This window comes from Tyto alba, unplaced genomic scaffold (assembly GCF_018691265.1).
Source record: "Tyto alba isolate M040663 unplaced genomic scaffold, T.alba_DEE_v4.0 Super-Scaffold_41, whole genome shotgun sequence".
NCBI classification, from domain to species: Eukaryota; Metazoa; Chordata; class Aves; order Strigiformes; family Tytonidae; genus Tyto; species Tyto alba.
The window spans coordinates 9719937-9739525 of NW_024881317.1; the positions used below are offsets into that span (position 1 = coordinate 9719937).

General features: G+C 40.3%; 1 protein-coding gene across 3 annotated transcripts in view; it reads left to right on the forward strand.

Annotated features, from left to right (window-relative positions):
* Nucleotides 1–19589, forward strand: part of ARNT2 (aryl hydrocarbon receptor nuclear translocator 2) — a 105659-nt gene that overhangs the window by 40090 nt on the left and 45980 nt on the right. For all 3 annotated transcript variants that reach the window (XM_042804110.1, XM_042804111.1, XM_032982993.2), the window contains one exon: nt 19296–19398. In XM_042804110.1, coding sequence (XP_042660044.1) covers nt 19296–19398 — 103 coding nt within the window. The remainder of the gene's footprint in view (nt 1–19295; nt 19399–19589) is intronic.

The window sequence follows — 19589 nt, forward strand, 5'->3', positions numbered from 1 at the left end:
ACAAAAATCATACTTCAGACTTTTCCATTTTCATAAAAGTTCCTTGCGGTTTGCTAACGGGAATCCTGGGGAAAAAATCCAGTGTTTGGCAGCTGAAAATCTAGTGGATTTTTAACGGGAGACTTGCTCCTGCAGCAGTGGTGTAAATTAGCTGTAAGTTGACTACCTATCATTTTGTATGTACAACCAAACCGTATTTATATCTTCAGTATATCTCTGACTTTTACATTTATTCATGGTCAAGACTGCCAATAGGAAACTACCCATGTCTTTAATAGAGTATGTGTATGTTAGATCTAGGAGAATTAGCTACATCTTGTTTTAACTCAAACTTGGAAAGGAGGAAACCCAGTTTCTCTTTTTACGCTTCCACATAGTATATTTATAGCTAAAGGAAAAAATCTAGGGGAAAGTATTTATAACAAAATACTGATCCATGCAAAAGTCACATAATTTCTTCTTGCTTTAGTAATTCAGAATTCTGACCTGGTTTGCTGGAAGTTTTGCTCTGTTTCATAACCTAAAGGACAGCGATCCAGTTTTGAGTGAACCTGTACACTGTTTACAGCTTCCATGTCAAAACAGTGCCAAATTCATGATTTCCTGTGGTTTGAATGTGATGTGGTTTTGGCAGAGCTTTCATGTATTCAAATTGGAAACTCAAAGCAAAATTCTGTGGTGAAAATCCAGATGGATCAAAACCAAGCGAACAGTTAGGGGAACCTGTGCAGAGCAAAACAGCTGAGTTTCATACCGTGAGACCTGCAAAAGATCACAACTTCTGTTTTTATTATGTATCATGTAATGCATTTCAATGTATGTACCATCTTCCTCCGAGAAACAGTTACTCCAGAGCCTCAGTCAACAGTCATGTTTCGACTTCTAAATGTGCGTGGCTATGGGGCTTAACATGCTCAAACTAGAGTAGGACTAGACAAACACAGAGCACTTCTGAAAACCCAACTCCGTATTTTTTCCAGTTTTAACTACGTGCCTTTCTTTTACACTGAATTGATCTATAGCCAGTGGAAAGAGACGTTCAAATAATAGTATTTATAGGGCTAAATCTTTTCCCTGCCTGAGTCTTTTGGAGTTGTCAGATTGACACAGAAGGCCCATAAATCTCCTGTACGTGGACAGCTGAACATTTTCCCAGTGGGAGGAAAGCATCAGCCTGCTTAGAGCCAGGGTAACCTGCTTAGCTACACTCTTTAAGGTGCCAAGGCAGGCTGGATGTAGAAAGGTGCTTTTCAGAGACTGGGGAGTGTGTATAGTTACAGCTGTTCCAAGCAAGTGCAAGTAAGAACAGTGCGTAATTGGCCCTAACTACATAGGGCACATCGTGTGAGTTTTCCTTTACGAAATGATTGTGATTACATGTACAGTGCAATTTTTTGGCCAGCTGAACATCTTACAAACCATAAACACAATCATCATTCTGCTTCTGAATCAAGCATAGACATGTAGTTGTATGTACATCATCTCTTATAAGATCACTATAGAACAGATTTTTAAGGTGTCTGCTGCATTTTTCTAGCTTTTTATTAAAATTAGTTTAAAGCGAGTGACATAATAATATATATAATACAGTCCTTTTTGAGTAGTTTTGTTTTAAAGATGTGACTAGTGAAGTACATTTAGTTAGTATACTAGTAATTTTGTCAGCCAGTGGAGGATATACATAAACAGAAGATTCTAGATTTGTTATATTCAGCTTGCATTTCCTTGACCCTGTGAGGTACCATTAAATAAGAGAGGCAGTCTTCTACAAGGACTCTAAGTCCAGCATCAGTTTGCTTATAAACTGCATGCAGCAGGACTTCAGCAGCATCATTCTTGCTCCTTTGAGATACCTCTATGGGAGCAAGGTGATTCTAGAGTCTGCTCGACCAGTTACACTTTCCTTTCTGTAACACAATCCATATTGAGAGTAGCAGCTTTTATAACAGGTAGGAATAAAACAAAATACTGCAGTGAACAGAAATAATTGGTGCCTTAGTGACATTTTAAAAGAAGTGAAGTAGGCAAATGCCTAAGTCGGTGTTTATCAAACCATTTGGACAGCCCCCAATTCTCTCTTGGCTTTCTAAAGTTATGTTTCATGCAGAACAAAGGGCAACGCAGAGCTTGAGAGAGATGCAAACCACAAGCCAGCCAGCTGCATTTGACATTTTTCCTGCTTAGAGTGGAATTCACTGCAGGCAGCAGGAAAATCCTCATCTTTTAGTGACCTCTGACTGTTGAGCACAGGATCTACTTAGGGAAAAGAAGATATTTGCAGGTGAAAGTGTAATGATATGTTATATAATTTTTAATTTTACTCTCTTCCTCATCTTCTCAGGGTCCATTTTCTCAACCCTATAACCTCCTCCTTCAGCCCTTGAACTGGGGAAACAGTGACAGCATCGTGACAAAGGCGAAACTTCACTTGCCTTGCATCAGATAGTGTCCTTTGGTCATATTTGTTTGTCCTGATGCAAGCACTGAGCATTAGCACTGCACTGCTGGGGTTTTCCCAGCACCTCTTAGCAATCCTGCTACCCAGAGAAGCTGCTCCAGACCCTGAGGACTTGGGAGGCTGCCATTGCCAAAGGGGAGTGACAGAGAACAAGCCAGTGGAGAAAGCAGGCTCCCTCTCACATTTCTGCCCCCAGGAATAAGACTGGGACTGGGGCTATGGTTGCATGAGCATTTTTTGGCAGTCACACCAGCTTATGCAATCCTCACCTCATCTCACCCTCTCCTCCTTTGGCATTTATGTGATACTACAATGAGTCACATTAAGGGGGCTGACCCAGCTGAAAGCTAAGCTAAGCAAAAACCCCTTGTTTCTGGTAGAGACAGCTCTTTGGCCCACCTTACATAGGGTTGCTTGAACTCTTGTGATAACACCAAGGAGAACTGGGAAGTGAAGAGTTAAGGATAAGGAGAGGACAGGGCTTCGGGAGCAGTAAAAGCATATGCCAAATTGAAGTGGCTGTTTAACTGTGGCCTAAACCATGTAGTGTGTTTGGGGAGTTAATGGCTTGCTCTATTTTTAACTCTCAGGATATGGGTAAGGATGGATAGTTTCTATTGCATTTTATATCCTTGGAGATTTTATTCCCTGGAAATGGAACAATTGTCTGCTTGTTTATTGTACATTAATTGCTAACACATTGTAACAACAGGAAAGCTGAACCATGAAGTGTATGTACGATTTGAAATGCTCTAGAAAAGACAGCAGCTGAGACTTGATGATAGCAGCAAATAGTGCTCCCAAGAAGTCTTTACATGCGTCATGGGCATGATTAATCAGAATGGGGCAGATATCCAGAGTAATAATTTATTTTCCCTCTTTCTTCTTGGAAATCTGCAGATGGGAAAACAAATCACTTCAAATATGGGTGAAGATCAGATCCCACAGTAGGATCCATTAGAAAAGACCTCTTTGCCCTTAGGATGCACTGATGAAACTTGATGGATGTTGGGTTCAGATGTAGGTTCAGAGTTAGAAGTTGTATGAAGGGCTGACTAACACACAGTACAGTGGAATTCTAATGCAAGCGAGAGCCTCTAAACAGTCGCAGACAAGAACTCTCTCATGACACAGAGAACAGACAGAACTTAGATTTGAGTGTGAAGAAAAACAGCTTTTAAAGAATACCTCTGCTACATTTACTCTCCAAAAAAATGACTGAGCAAGTATTGTGGTAGGCTGTCATACTGTTAAAATAGTGTTTCAGAACACTTTGCCAGACTGATTTCTACCGGTCTAATTCTCCGTAAGTTCATAAAAGAGTAGAATGAGGAATATAAATATCTCTGTATGGTTGCTTGGAAATACTCCAAGTGATTCCATGATGTGTCTAAGATATGCTTGTCAAGGCTGTGAGGTCCCTGTTCCTGCAGCCAGCATTGCCAAATGGGAAACACCCAAGTTTATTATATTAAATTCTGAGTTCCAAGCAGCATAGCAAATAGTAATCCAGCTATTATGTCTTCCTTCAGCCTCCTCTCTATACCTAAGGCGAGGCAGGGGCCAGCATATATAATCTCATCCATGGCACAAAGCCTCCTCGGGACATTCAGGATCAGAAGGAGTCCTTGCAAACTGTTTTAGCTGAGTAGTTAAGGGGTACTGAAACGGCAGACCTGTGACTGCAAGAAAATGATGAGAACCAGAACCTCTACAGCTTTCATTTTCAAGGAATAAGTCAATTTGCTTGCTAGCTGAAAAAAGATTAATTGAGGTTACTCCTGGACAGAACTTGTATGCCAGGTTTAATCTTGACATGATATTTTATTGCCATATTTTATAAGTACAAAAAAGTAGAACTTTATGATGGAAATGGTGACTGACCACAGTTGAGCAGGTACCTTCTTAGAAGAAAAGACCATTGTGTGACAACATGTGGTTCATGAATGTTATGGAAACACCACTCCATGTTACACAAGCAGAGATTTGGATTGGGGAACCTGTCTCACAGAACCTTCAAATAATATGTTGTCTTGCAATGGTTTCAGCATGGGCACTTTTCCGTCCAACTGCAAAGCTTTCTGTTACCAAGCACAGTTTGTGGTCACAGCCACAAAATCCAGATGCTGTACATAAAGTCAAATTGTCTGTAAAAATGAAATAGTATTAAACTCAAAAGAGGGCACTGTCAGAGAGTGGTGGAGAAGCAAAGTAAAGGTTTCCACACCACTAAACAGATGGGAAATGCTCAACAAACAGTAAATAACCATCTGAAAGAGACGTTTTGGAATAACTTCTCTCTACAACAGGTACTCTTCCTGAAAATGAGTGCAGGAGTTTTTGCGCTGTGAACTGCCTTACACTTTGTGTCAATTTTTCAACTCTGATTTCTGCATGATCTTTCTTAGAAGAAAGGGAATTCTCATACACACAGCCAGCCAGTGAATGCAAATGTGCTCTTATTCATGATCGCTGTTTTGAACTCTGACTTCAATTAATGATTTAGGAGAGACTCCAACTGATACGGAGAAGAGCTGGATGAGACTCCTGTTTGGCTTAATGTGCAAAATTCTCCAAAGAAATTCAAAGACTAACTTGAGGCATGACTGGAAACTCAGTTCTGGCAATTATAATTCTGATATGCCGCGAATGTCATCATGAGTAACAGTAAAACTCATGTCTAATTAAAAAGTAATATATTATCAAAACATTTATTTAATGGGATGACTTCTGCACTAGATGAGCAAACCATGGAGCTTCTCATCCAGTTAAAAATTGGGTCAGCCCATTTATTTATTAAAAAAAAAAAAAAAAGTAAAAAAATAAAAGGTAAAAAAGTCTGTTTTAATATTGATGCTCAAAATTTTGCACCAAATATATATGGATGCTTTTCCAGAGCTGTTAACAGTCCTTGAAAAAAAGTAAAATTCCCTTTTGTTCAGAGAAGTGTGTCCTTGCTGAGACAGTCGACAAAATGAGGAGCTGTAGTAAAGCTCCTTTGGGACTTTGTTCTCTAGCCTTTGGTTCTGAAGAGCACATTTATCTGAGGTTTATGCATTGGAAAGGTACTGTGCATGTAAAAGGCTGTTTCAACTGACAGCACTTGATTTCTTTATTTTTTTTTTTACTTCTGTCTGTGAACTCTTTTAAGTACATGAACCCTAAAGAACCATCTGTCTCTGAAACGTGTCCAGCCTAGCAGCTTAGGAAGTCAGAGTACAGAGAATTAAAACCAGATCTCAGTATTTTAGATTTTAACATCTTAGCAGAGGATGACTGACCTAGTAAGACCATTAGCCTCTGGGCAGGTAGGGACTGAGTTGTATAATTTGTGTTTATAGAGAGAGTTAATAGCTGCCTGTGCTTTTTATCCCAGGATAAAAGTGGTTCATCATCAGCTGTTCTCATTGAATGTCCATGAAATGTAACTACCTGTAGGGTGAAGTCAAGAAGGCAACCAGTAAACACAGCAAAGAAGTCAGGATGGGGAGGAGAGAAAGTTTCCATATACACAGGAGATGTCCTGAAACCTTTTACGTCTCTGAAGGACTGTCTGAAACTTGACTCTTAATATTTTATGGGATTTTCCACCCACCCACACACACATACCCCCACACCCCCCACTTTATTGCTTATAAGGGTGGAGGCTGGAGGCAGCTGTGCCAGGATTATTGCACCTGCAATGGAAGGGAACAGATTTTTGAAAATAGAAACTTCAACACTGAGGTTGTCCCCTCTTTGTCAGGACATGGATTCTTGAAACATACTGCCATGTATAGAATATATATGTGTGATTCATGTGAATAGAGTATTTCAAGTTTCAGTCTGGTTTTACTGTAGAAGAAGCCAATTTTGGCAAGGCATCTTTTCCTATTTTAAGTGTGAAATCTTGGAAGAGACTTAGCTCATTGCTGACAACTACCAAATCACCATGTGATACCTGTTTTTCAGCAAAGTTATGTGGTCCCACTGGCATTGCAGAGAGTGGAGAGCATGTTTCAGATGTAAGACTTTCCATACACACCATCCCGTTCCTGCGCCATTGTTCCAAAGAAAAAAATCTGCCCACATTTTTGTGGACTGTTTGTTCTCATAGCAGGAAGGTCACAGTGCCAACCAGAGATGGCCTCTGAACTTGGGCAGTGTCAAGCATAGGAATTTGTGCTTTAGTCTGTTCAGCTTTAGTCTGTTCAGCTGGTAGGTTTTTTACATGTAGGATGGAGGAAATTAATGTTCTGCTTCCTCCATCCCCATTCTGTTTGCAAGCAGATGAATTAGTGCAGTAGATGCTTAGGAGCAGGAAAAAAGGAAGCTGTGCCTGTCCGCCATCTGCGTCTTGGCTGTCCCACTAGTCTGGGCTTAGAAGCGATGCCCAAAGCTTCCATGTCTTCAGGTTCTCTTCTGTCATCATTTGGTTTGATCAAGCACGGTTTGCCAACTCCACGTGACAAAATAGAAAAGCTTAGTGGGTGAGTGAGAGCCATCCAAGTTTGTGAATGTGCTGGGCTGCCCAGAAAGAAGACAAGGAAAGTTTTAAATATTCTGTGCATTAAATGACACATATGGGACTTAATGTTTCCTTTGTAAGTGGCTCGCCCTGTGTTTCAGTTGAAGTGAATGAAACAAATCCTTCATTCACTTGTGGCTGTGCGACCAGTGACTGTGGTCCCATGATCCTACGTGGGTAACACGGAGGGTGGAATTTGGCTTTTTGTGTTGTTTATGTGAGAAAGAGGACTTTAAGGCCTTAGAGCACCGTTCCTGCTCTTTGACATACTAGACAGTACCATAGAAATAAGAAAAACCTCAAAAAATAGGTATTTTCAAATGATCATATTTTAAATGTATGGTACATTTAATCTCTTTAACTTATTCCAGAATTATTTTGTTTTGCTTTGGTCTCTAGGGTTGTTTCTGGGGGAAGAAAAATCCCAAATGTTGGGAGAAGCCAGCTATGCATAAAACAGTTCATAAAGCAACTCCTACACAAACACAGTGACCCAGTGGTCTCCCTGATGCTGAGACACTCCATTTGGGTGGAGAATACTGGAAGGAAAACTAGTGATAATAAGTTGCATTTTTTTAAATTACTTTGATTATAATGGTTCGAAGAGGTCAGCACATGTTTTTACCAAAATAAGGAAGCAAATTTAGCCTAGTAGTCTGAGAAAGACTTATTACACCTGATTAGCATTAGTGTATGCTTTTAGGGTAAATTTTCAGGTGTCTGGGCATGCATGTGCAAGTGGGTTTTGTGGTTGTTACTTCTCTTCCGTCTTCACCTTGAGTTTCTCACTTGGAAACTGCTGCGTACTAAGATCTGTTATCACAGATGTTTGACTGGATCATTTTCAGTTGCTGGATTTAAAGGATGGTGGGTTTTCTTAATGTTCAATATTTATTCAACCCGTTCTGTTTTGTTAAACATGATGAAATATATGGAGTTAGTGATTTTTTTTCCCCCCTTTAAAAAATACTAGTGTTTCACAAATACCTGGCCAACTTCTTTGGTTAACACACTGCCATTAAAGCAGTCTGAGCGTGCCTCTTGGGGCCTTTTGGCACTGTCCTTGCTTGCAACCCTCTGTAAATCTCAGGTGCTTCACTGCTTTGATGGGAACTCCACAGATGCTGGGAGGGTGCAGTATTAGCCTTAACATCTGCCCTGTGGAGAACTAGCTTTTCCTTTAGCCTAATCTGAATGTTGTGTTGTCTCGGTGAAGTTAATACACTGCATTAAAATATTTTATTATTACATGATGAGTTGTAGCAACAGGCTAGGAAGGCAGAGGGAAGAGTTGTGCCTGGGAGTGGTAGTATTCCACCCAAGTGTCCTCTTGCTTCAGAAGGAGAATAATTGACTTATACCATGCTGCTGTCATCTCTCTTGCCTTAGCTGAAGCTCTCCTTTTCATAATACTGGGACAGCAGAGGCAGGACTTCCACGGTCTTTGATCTTTTCCTGGCCTTCTACCAGTTTGCTGAGACCACAGCACCCACTTGCTCCTCACTGGTACCCTGCACAGAGCTGCATGGAGGGAAAAGCCTCCCATATGGCAGCACAGAACCAGGGTGGTAGCATGGCCCACTGGTAGTTTTCTGTGGTTTGATCTGTTCTATTGTATTGCCTTAGATCTGAACTTATGTCATCAAACATCCTTCTTGCTATTTTCATAGTATGGAGACTTTCACATGGAATTTCTAAGTGTCTCAGCAAAGAGAATGAAAATGTGTAATGATGTTTTGCCCCACATACCTTATTTTAATCAAACTAAAAGAGTAGCCTATAAAAAAATACCCCACACAATGTCCTTGGGTATTTTGTTCTCCTTCTTCTCTCTCCCTTCTCATGTGTGTAAATTTAATTCTGTCCCCAGCGAAATATCTCACAAAGTCATCTTGCAGTCATTCTTTATTTCCTCTAATGGTCTGCTTCATGGTTTCTCACTGGCTCATGTGGAACAGACCACAGCTAAATTTCAGAACCAGACGATACTGGTATTTACAGAACATAGATTCCAGTTACTTGAGTTTGATAATGAAGTACAAGTAATAGAGAATGGCAGGAGCTGAAGCTTTTTTGGCAAAAGTGTTTTTCAGTAAAGCTTCCTGCTGATCATTCAAGTGAAACAAATAGGTTAATTTAACAGCTACTTACAACCTTTTTGTATTAATTTATTATGCAGCTGTGAATGGTAAAAGAATAAATTACATATTGAAGAGTTATTTTGGATAGCAGTCCTGTCATGGGAGACTCTGCTGGTGGTACTTTGGAGTAACTGTTTCTGGAGTTTTCCATCCTTTTTCTAGTTACAGAAAGTCTTCTCTGTCTTTTGAGGAGCCCATTGTATCTTGGATCACTGGCAAGCCTTAGTATGATAATTTCCTCCAGCTCAGGCTTTCCTTCAAATACATCTGATAATTGTAACAGAAGGGTTATCCCAACCACCCCGCTCACTGAACCATGAACTTCGTGATATTTGTTTAGTGACTGAGCCTGAAGGTACCTGCAGAGATCAGAATGTGGCTGTGTCAGGACTTATACAAACCTATAGCAAGGTAAAGCTTCTGCTGCTAAAGTTTAAATGGACAGTGCAAGGATTAAAAAAGAGAGGATCATTGTCCTGCTTTACAGACAGGGAACTGGAAATGGAAATACTTGCTGTTGTATTTATGTCTAGGGAGAGCTTACACATCTGTATGTGCTTCTAGAAGCTGTTTTATTTAGTATGCTGAATGCTTCCCGTACATAAGATAACCACTGTTGAGAGTTCAAAATACATTTAATCCTTAAAATGTTTTTGATTTTGTTTTGTGCTATAACTTAACTTTCAACATGTGCTTTGAATTATTTGCTTGGGTTTTTATGTCCAGTTTTTCCAGATCCATCAGCGGAGAGACTTGCATGTGATCTGTAACACTATCCCTTCAGATAGTCCCTTAAAATTAACTCAATAGCAAGGCTCAAAAGCCCACATAGTTTCCTTTTTAATTTGATTAAAATGATGCATATTTGCCCAACACTGTGGAGAATTACATGATGCAGACTGGTTAGTCAAACATGAAGGCAGGCACAGCAGAGACCTTTTGGCCTCATGAGCTTTTATAAGAACAAGTTGTATTAAGCAAACAGCTGTGTAACATGAGGGGTTTCTTATTGAAAAACAAGAGGGGGTGAGGAAGCTTTTCAATTCCCTCTTTGTGGGTCAGTGTCTCCAGTTTGTAAGTAGGGGACAGACAGATATTTAAAAATAGCTACATTTCAATTCCATTACTTTTTTTATTTTTTTAACTTTGCTGTTGATTGGATCAACTCTTCATTCTATTGTAAGAATGTCATAACTTGACTCTAATGCTTATACAACGCCTTTTGCAATTAGATGATGTAAACCTTAACATATTTAGAGAGATTCAAATAGTCCCCTTGAGAAGCTAGACTAGTGAGGGGAGTGAGCTTTGATGGTTTATATTTATAAGTGGAACATGAGCCATCTTTACAGGATAGGTAGTTCAGGAATTTTTTCATGAGTGTGGAGGGAAAAATGAGCAATAGAGAGCATGTCCTGGTTCTAAGTAGCATCGTGAAAGTGGAGTATTCAGTTCAAGTGAAATTTCTTTTCCTTATTTGGGCTAATTTGTTTCAGGTTCTATACTGGTACAGCAAGAGGTTATCACTGGATATAAAGAAGGATAAATCAGCTGCCCAGCCTATAGTCTTCTTTTGGAAGCATAATCGTGTTTATTTCTCATTTAAGCTGATTATGCCCTAGTAAGCATGTAGTTGTCATGAGATTTTTATGGACTTTCTGAGAATCACTGTGAATTATATTATTGAGAATTCTTATCTACAGCTCAGTGTGTTGAGAACTCCTATTGCTTATGAGCTTGGACCCAGTTCCTAGCTACACCTCCACTGCTGGCTGACTGCAGGCAAGAAAAATTCCTTTGGGCTTCAGTGTCCTCATCTTTAAAACAGGAGTAAAGGTGCGGATCTCCTCTGAAAGTTGCTTTAATGTCTGCCAACAATAAGTACATGCCTGGAGCCAGTTACTTATTTTGTATACTGATATATTTGTTTATCAGTGTATTAGCAATGCTTTGTAATGTCGTGGTATGTGCAGTGGAGTAGGGATAGGGTGCCGCTTCCTGCTGCACGATAAAACAAGCACATGAGAGCAGTGGGAGCCCCAGCCTGTGAGAGCTAAAGCAGCCTCAGAACTTTGGGTGGAAGGCACTGCCAGCTTCAGAGCAAGAGCAACTGCATTTTATCCCTGCCATCCCACAAGCTTCTTGGTTGATATGTGTGGAGTATAATGACAGCTGGGAAGTCCTGTGTGGTCCCTGATTTTGCTCCAGGCTGCATGAGCCTGACTGATTTTACAGTTGTACTGTATTTTCAAGGGATATTGGTATACTAGTGTCCCCATGGTTTCATTCCTCTGGAGAAGTTGGGCCGGGGCACTAAATCCTATATGGCAGAGGACAGAGGTATAAATGTTGGCTAGCTGTACAGCCTTGCTGGTAGGGTGCAGTCTCCTGTGGGGAGGTCCCATCTTCGATATAGTCAGACCAACTGGAAAGCAACTGCAGGAAGTATGCATGGGGAGATCTTGTTCCCACCCGCAGTGCTACCTCTCTCAAAGTCCTACTGACTCACTCCTTGAAAGATTTAATAGGATTGTCATTTTAATATCAGGAAAGATTTAGATTGCATCAACCATCTCCACATGATCAGGAACACATTCTGTCCCTCAGCCATGTCCTGAGCTTCCCATAAGCCAGGAATTGAAGTTGTGATTATGGTCCATAAAGGCTGTGATACCAGTAAGGGATGACCTGTGCTACCAGACACCTTCCATGCAGAACCCATGGGCTCCAGCACCCATAGGGGAGGCACTCTGGAGAAAAGACCCTTTCCACGTGTGAATTAAAACCATATGTACGCTGCTAACAATGCAGCTATGATACTTACTTTGCATTAATCTGAAGTATAAAAGAGAAAAGCCTGCTGCCTGTTATGAGCCCATCTGCTCTGCATCCCCCTGAGCCCTGGCAGCAGTCCCACGTGGCGGGGCTGCGTCTGATGCAGGGGGAGGCAAGTGTGTTAGGAGTGCCAGTGCCTGCACACTGGGGTTGTTTGTGAATGAGCAGGGGTTTTTGGTGAATGAGTTAAACATCACGAGTTAGCCAGTTTGTTCTGTAAAAACAAGCTCATCAGGCTCTTACTTTCTAGAACTGTACATTCTTCATGGCCTCTCGATGTGTTTTAAATGTTATCAAGAGTTGGTGTCTTTTTTGTCATAGATTTAAAAGATTGTTAACTACTTAGTGAATATGAAGCAGTGTTAAAATAAACAACAGGTTAGCAGGTGTTGTCTGTGAGGGCTGCACTGTAACCTTTGATTGCATGCTGTAAAATCAGTGCTCGCTTTGGGTGCAGTGTAACTGGTGCCAGTCATGTGGTTCTGCCCTTAGTTTGTAATTTGAAGTTAGGATGGTCTTGAGCCTGCCTATGTTTTGAGTGTCATGCTATTTCTGTTGCTCATGTGTTTGCTTTCCCCTCAATGAGGGGCTAGAGAGATGCATTGTTTGTGGGTACAGTTTTATGAGGATTGTCTTGTTTGGTGTCTTCATTCCACATAGTTCCTGTCTTCGGTCTTGTGATGCTGAAGGGTTGCTCTGTTTTTAGCAGATACTTAGATGACCAGCAGCATATTTCTGTGCTACGGCAGTTGCTCTCAGCCTCACCAACCCTACAGTAGACACCTTGTCACTTGTTGGGCAGGGACTTGGGCTCCCAGGACAGGGACTATGTACTCAAATATAGGTATGCCTGTGGTAGATATGTGCATGCTTTTATGAACATTACCTTTATGTAAATAATAAAACCCAGAATGATGAGAAATGAGCTGTGTGGCCATGATTTTTTTTTTATGTGTATGTTATTTGTATATTGTGAGCTGCTTCTGGTTTATGTAAATGTGAGTTCCTAGAAGGAGAGCCTTCAAATACCGTGTTTGCATTTCAGTTTTGATTCTTAATGTGTTCTTAGATCATCTGTACCTTTTTTTTAATATTGGGATCCACAGGGTGGATGTATATTTATTAAACCTAATAGAGCTTAAAGGACTTGCTAAAGTGCATTAAACATGATATACGATTTTATCCCTTACAATTGTAAGCGTACAAATTTTTAAAGGTTTTTATTTTCTTTTAATTGTTGAATTAATGCAGAATAACTGCTTTGCTCTGGCATGAGCTTATCAAGAGTAATTTAATATAAATTGATCAAATTTAGGCTATTTAATCTTCTTATTGAAGACATTTTGTTTGTGTATTTATAATGCATCCATAGTTTTCAAGAGGAACTCTGCCAGCTGAGTACCTCAGTTGGTGTAGAGCTGAATGTTCAGTGCATATGTGCAAACTGATAAATGAAAAATGAAAAAAAAAAAAAAAGAAGAGTTTCACCTGATTTTCTGGAACTTTATTGTTTATCCTAAGCAGTGGCCTGTATTTTCTATCTGTACAAACTGTTGTGGAGTCTGTGTCCAACTACCATTACTGTCTTCATGCAGACCTTTCATATCCCGAGGTACAGTAACAGGGTTGGCTTTTGATGCTACACTCATAAAGATTTTTCTGTGCTGCCTCCCTACAAATGATAATGGTTCATTTGCAGTGTTGCAATTCTATGTGATAGACTAGCAGCTTGTAGTTTTAGTTGAGAAAACACATTTTTCAAGTGATCTCTGCCACTACTTTCTAAAGACTTAACATACTAATAGAGACCATCATCATAGAAGTCCTTTGTTCTCTGACCCTTCATTTTGAGGGTCAGCTTACATTTGGAGATGTGTCCAGTAGCATCAGTACCTTGACCATCACTTTACTTTTATTTTTGATTATTTCCTCTTGTTCTCCTACATCCCTGTTTTGTTTTTTCTGCTTCTACAGTAACATAAAGATGTTTCTAGTTTTCATGAGGATTTTTGGGTGCAGTATTCCTGTGTCCTGTTTGTCTTCCCTGAGGAGCCATGTGGAGTATTTTTGATGAGCACAAACTCATCTTTTGTTATCTTGTCCAAACCAAACTTAGTTTATCCTTTATTTTTTTTTGCCTGGCAAGAAATATGTAGACAGTCCAGTGGCTAAGAATAATTATGAAATATCTAACTTGTTCTTTGTAAGACAAGACACTATCAACTACAGTGTGAAGCTTGCTGGGTTGCTGAAGGTATTGAGGTCAAGGTGAGACTTCATATATTAATTCAGACAGTTTCCTTATCAGGTGCAAGATTCTGTGCAACGTAGCAGTCCATCTACCGATGAGCTAGAGGGAAATGGAAAATTTTATCATGTACTTTGCCAACAGTATTTTTGTGTTCATGAGGCCAAAACACATTTCTTCTGATCTTTTAAAACAGATAGTAGTCTTTTGTTGCAAAAGAGGGGTATTTCCATGCTGCAAATAGGATGTAAATACCATAAGATTGTTTTTAGACACAGCCATTTCAAGTTGCACTGAAATTTTTGCAGAAGAATTTCCTCATATAACAGCCCTTCTTTCTAATTACAGACTCTAGGATTGTTAGGAATTGGAAATCCAGCAGAGAAGGCATTTGTGGTAGAATTAGGTGTTGAAGCTTATGGAGTTTTGAATCTACCAAAAAAAAAAAAAAAAAAAAAAAAAAAACGACAAAGGTAACAAAGAACAGACTGTGTTTGATTACCAGGCTATAAACCTTAGCATGGAGTGTTTAAACATGGAGGAACAAATTTTCTAACAGGCTGGTGCTATTGTGTAAGGATGGATTTGAGCCAAACTCCCAGATTTGAAACGCCATGAACTTCAGTAGGCCCAGGCCAATCCTTGGCTTAGGTTCATCTCAAACATTGTAAGCACAGAAAAGGTGTTTGAACATTCACAGATTCATGGTAGCACTTGGAGATCCAAAAGGGGGGAAGGTTCATGCATTATCTGTTCACTATCTGCTCACACAAGGGGCGTATCAGTGCCAATATGAACATTTGTCCACTTGATCATTATGAGAACATTTTAAGAGCATCTTTGAAAGCGTACTGCAGCGAAACACGAAGGGTATGTTTCTGGAATTTATCCTCAGTACTCGAATTGATTACTAAGTAGTTTCTTTAGTGGGAAGAGCTTTATATGGCTTCTCTAATTTTACCCAAATAATTAATCTCTTGGACATTGTTCTCACCTCTGTGATCCCCTCGGACAGCCCTTTCCTGTAATGACAGCTGACATCAGGTTTCGGGTTCGCACGATGGATTCCTGCTCAGAGGACAACTGGTTTATTACAGGTTTAAGCAATACTGCCTTCAGAATAGGGACCGTAGTGGGTAGATTTCAACAACTTATCAATTATACCCAGACCAACTGGAGAGATTTATGTGCTGGTTTTAATAAGTATTGTGCTCATTTATTTGCTTTCTCTTTTGCAACAGAGTAAACTTTGGTTTCCTCTGAGTTGTGCAGCTGCTGTAAATGGTAATAAGACAGCAGTGTCAGTCACAGTAGTACTGTGATGGAGACACGCATCCTGCACTTGCTGCATCTGAGGGTTGTGTCTGGAGCTGGAGAGGGGAAAAGTTTAACAGGAAAATGAACTACATGCAATTACCAATTTATGGGGAAGCTCATAAGGAATCCAGATGGTGGTGGCATTGGGTTGTTGAAACTGTTCTTCTGAAGAAACTAGAAGAAATTTAAAAAAATGCACATGCAGTATTCAGTTAGCAGAAGCTGTCAGAACATCCTAGAATATTTCTTAAGAATGTAATTGCCAACTTTTACATTAAATATACTTTGTGTATGTTTCCTGTGGAGAAGCCTGAATGAGCATTTATCACCGGGGTAGCAGCACCAGTGTGAAAGATGCAGGAACACATGGAGATATGAATATTTTATGGTTCTGTGGCAGAGCTGTTATCAGACCATGCCACCTCCTTGAAACGAGCTGTCTGTATGACACTGAGTTGTGATTTATGCCAATTTGCTTGACTGCAATGTGGGACCTGCCAAGGTCCATCCCATGAGCAGCTGCAGCGAGCTGTAGATGATATTAGAGCAGGTAGAAGATGATTTTGCAGTTCCATGCTGGCAGAAGTGGGGCAGTGTGGGTCCGTCCACTTCTCAGAGTCAGGTGTGGAGTAGCGAGGAGCCTGGGGAGAAACAGCTGTGAGTTTTGGCTTGAGATTGAGTGATGTTGTATTGTCACAGTTGCAGATTGTCATAACAATAAGTCACGACAAATACTGTGGTGCAACTCCAGCTTGTCCTGACTTCACCATTTTCCGTCTCTCTGCACTTCTTCAGAATTATCTGGTAAAAGCTAAATGCTGTTAGTCTAGGTCTGGAAATGAAGATGTTTTTGTGAGCAGTTAGCACAAAAATAAAAAGGGGTAGCACTCTGTCCAGATTGCCATCATTAAACTCAAAGGCTCTCCAAGCAGAGAAAGCTGTTAGTGGTGTGTATGCAAGCCTGCGGGCAGACACAGGGTACAAGCACTTGGGAGTATTTCTCTGTTCCTTTTTCCAAAACTAGCATTTACCTGTGCTGCATGGCTGCATTGGTTGCATACAGATCTCACAGTGAGTTGTTTCCTAGTTTACTCTCCCACATTCGCTCTGCACACCTCGCAACACCAATATTACTAACTTAAAAGCTCCAACAGAGATATGAGCCCTGGTATGCCATGTCTTAGGAGATCCCTCTTATCCCAGGAAGTGTACTGACAGTCTCTGAGCTAAATTGAAAGCTTTGTCCTTTGTCTATTCAACTGTAATTCTTCCTCTTTTTAATATAATTTGGTCATAAGCTTCTAATAATATGAGACATAAACTGTTTGATCTTTATCAAAATCTGCACTAAATTGTTAGAGCTCTACAAGGTTAATACACGCACGACGGACTATTGAAACAAGCTGCTGAGAGAGCTTTGTCATATCTATGTACCAAACATTTCTCTGACTCATACCCCCACATACCCCCTGCAGTGATTTTGTAAGTCAGGGCAAAATTTAGACTACTATTTGTTATCTGATATGTATTTCTAAGACATTGCCAAACAAAAAGCTAAATTTAAAAACTATGACTTTTGTTGTTGGGGGTTCCAGACATGCCAAAGGAACATGTGTCAGCAATTTTAGTCTTAGCAGCCACGTAATTATGAAGTATGCTTATTATTATAAAAGCTATTGGATGATAAAAACTGAGACATTTCTCTCACCTGTTTGAGTTACATTTACTGTCACTGCTTTTTGATTATTAGTGTCACTTCAAGGATTTGTACTGGAATGGAAAAAAAAAATATGCACAGAAACGCCTCTTTTGTTTATGTGTATGATAAAGTTATTGTGTCCAAAGAGGAAAAAAATGCTTTTAGTGGTTTTATTTGCCCTGTAGGCTTATATGGACAGCCATTGAGTCAAGGGGATAGAGAAATAAACTGTGGCTTTGGGTATAGAAAATGAGATAGAGACACAGACACTCTCATGCAAGGGAGGGAAGTGTGCTTGAACCTCGGATCCATCCTATGTCATAGGATCAGTGTAACTGAGCTGGGAAATATGGTGGTATGATTTTTGCCAGCTCACACCTGAATCATACACCTATATTAATATATAGCCCAGTGCTCTGAACTGAAGCATCTTTAGGAATTGCTCCCAGGCTTGTTAACTTCTTAACCATCTGAGATACACCATGGAGATACACCAAATGGCACAGTCTGACCTTCTATTGACAAGAATGGCTTTCTTCCAGAAGAAGTTATCTTTAGTATACCTTAGGAATAAAATGCTACTGCCTAATTTCTTATCTAAAATACTTATCTTTAAACTGTTTTGTAGTGATTTTATTCCCATTCATGGATGGAGGTAAGTATTTTCAGTTAAAATAATTCTGAAATTAGTGTTTGGCAGTAGGGTTATTTCAGAACTTAATTTTTGGACAGAGACTTTTGAGGAAATCTGGTGAGGGAAACTTTGAACGTATTCTGCATGAATTCTTCAATTTAACACAGTCAGAGTATAGTATCTTATACTGCTGTAAACTAGTTGTATCATGGTAAAGGCTTAGTCTTGTACGGATATAGAAAGATCCTGTGCCTACCTTAAATATGTAGGTTTGCTCATGGCTGTGTGTCATCAGCACTGGTGGCTGTTGTTTAATTGTCCGGCAGCTGTTCCACTGCATTTCTCTTGCCCACTGTCACTTCTGTGGCTGTATCCAGCCCTGAAGCATTGTGGATCTGGGCCAGTGGTTCATTTCTAGTCTGTGTTACTAACGTGCAAGATTTTGCAGTCGTCTGTTAGCAATTGAGCTGTAGATGCAAAAGTCCATTCTGTTGGTTCTTTGGTGATAAACAGTAGGACTCTAGGTGATACCCTGTACCTTGCCATCACTGACCTGAACCTATCTGTAGTAGTCACTGCCTTCTGTTTTGTCTCAGGAGAATGGAAAGATTAATCTGTAATCGCCTTGCTACCTTTGTTTTTTAATAAAGACCTCCCCCAGTTTTCTGTAGGAGCATTAACTCAGTGCTCCCTCCATCCTGTCCTCTCCTGAGATGACTTGGTTGCTGTCATCCCTTTTCAGTGCTGTGTCTGTGGGGTGAGATTCTGAGGTTTGTAGTCAGCTTCTGATGATCAGCAGGGTTCAGCCATGGACCTTGTGCAGACTCGTGTTGCTGTGTGGTGAGTCAGATCATCTCACCGATCCGGCTGAAAATTAACCTTAAAATATGCTGACATATCAGGTCTTTGTCAACTCTGAAAGGGCCCCACCACACGACCTGCTGTGACATATCCTGCATCTCATCATCAAGGAGAAAACCTTGGTCGTATGTATTCCTCACCAGCACTGCAGCCCTGAATATGTGAGGTGGTGTTATGGTGAGAGTGTTCTGGGTAGACACAAGAGCACAGGGAAGGAGGAGCAGCTGTCAGGGAAATGATGCATGTTGCTTTATCCACAGTTCTGGTAAAGAGGGGAGCAAGCAGTTCAAGTCGAGAAGCTATGCTCGCTGTCATTGTCCTCTCTGCCTCTAGATATTTGACCCTGCCTTGGAAGCTGATCCTGGGCCAACCGAGAAGAGAGCCATCAGTGTTGTGACTCAGAGTCAGCTTTGCTGAAATCATTAGTTAAACCAACACATAAGTGATGTGAGACCAGGATCAAGAATTTTTGTTGGCATTTTTCCCCCAACTGGGCTAACGGCATTTAGCTTATGAATTTATTGTCATTTTAGTCTGTAGTAAATGGAATTAAATTTATGCACTGAACATCAGTTACTCTCCCTGACTTTTCTAGGACGAATCTTGGACTTGAAGACTGGAACAGTAAAGAAGGAGGGTCAGCAGTCCTCCATGAGAATGTGCATGGGATCAAGGCGCTCTTTCATTTGCAGGATGAGGTATGCATTTACATTGTATTCCTGTGATAGTTCCAGTCCTGTCTCAGATTAGACTTCAGACGTTTTGTTTCACTGATTTGACCTTGCTTAAAAAACAAAGCTGTAATCACACACTCCCATTAAGCGTTTCCAGAATGCTTGCTTTTGGAATGGGAGTAAAACTGAAACCTGTCTTCCTTTATGATTAGTGA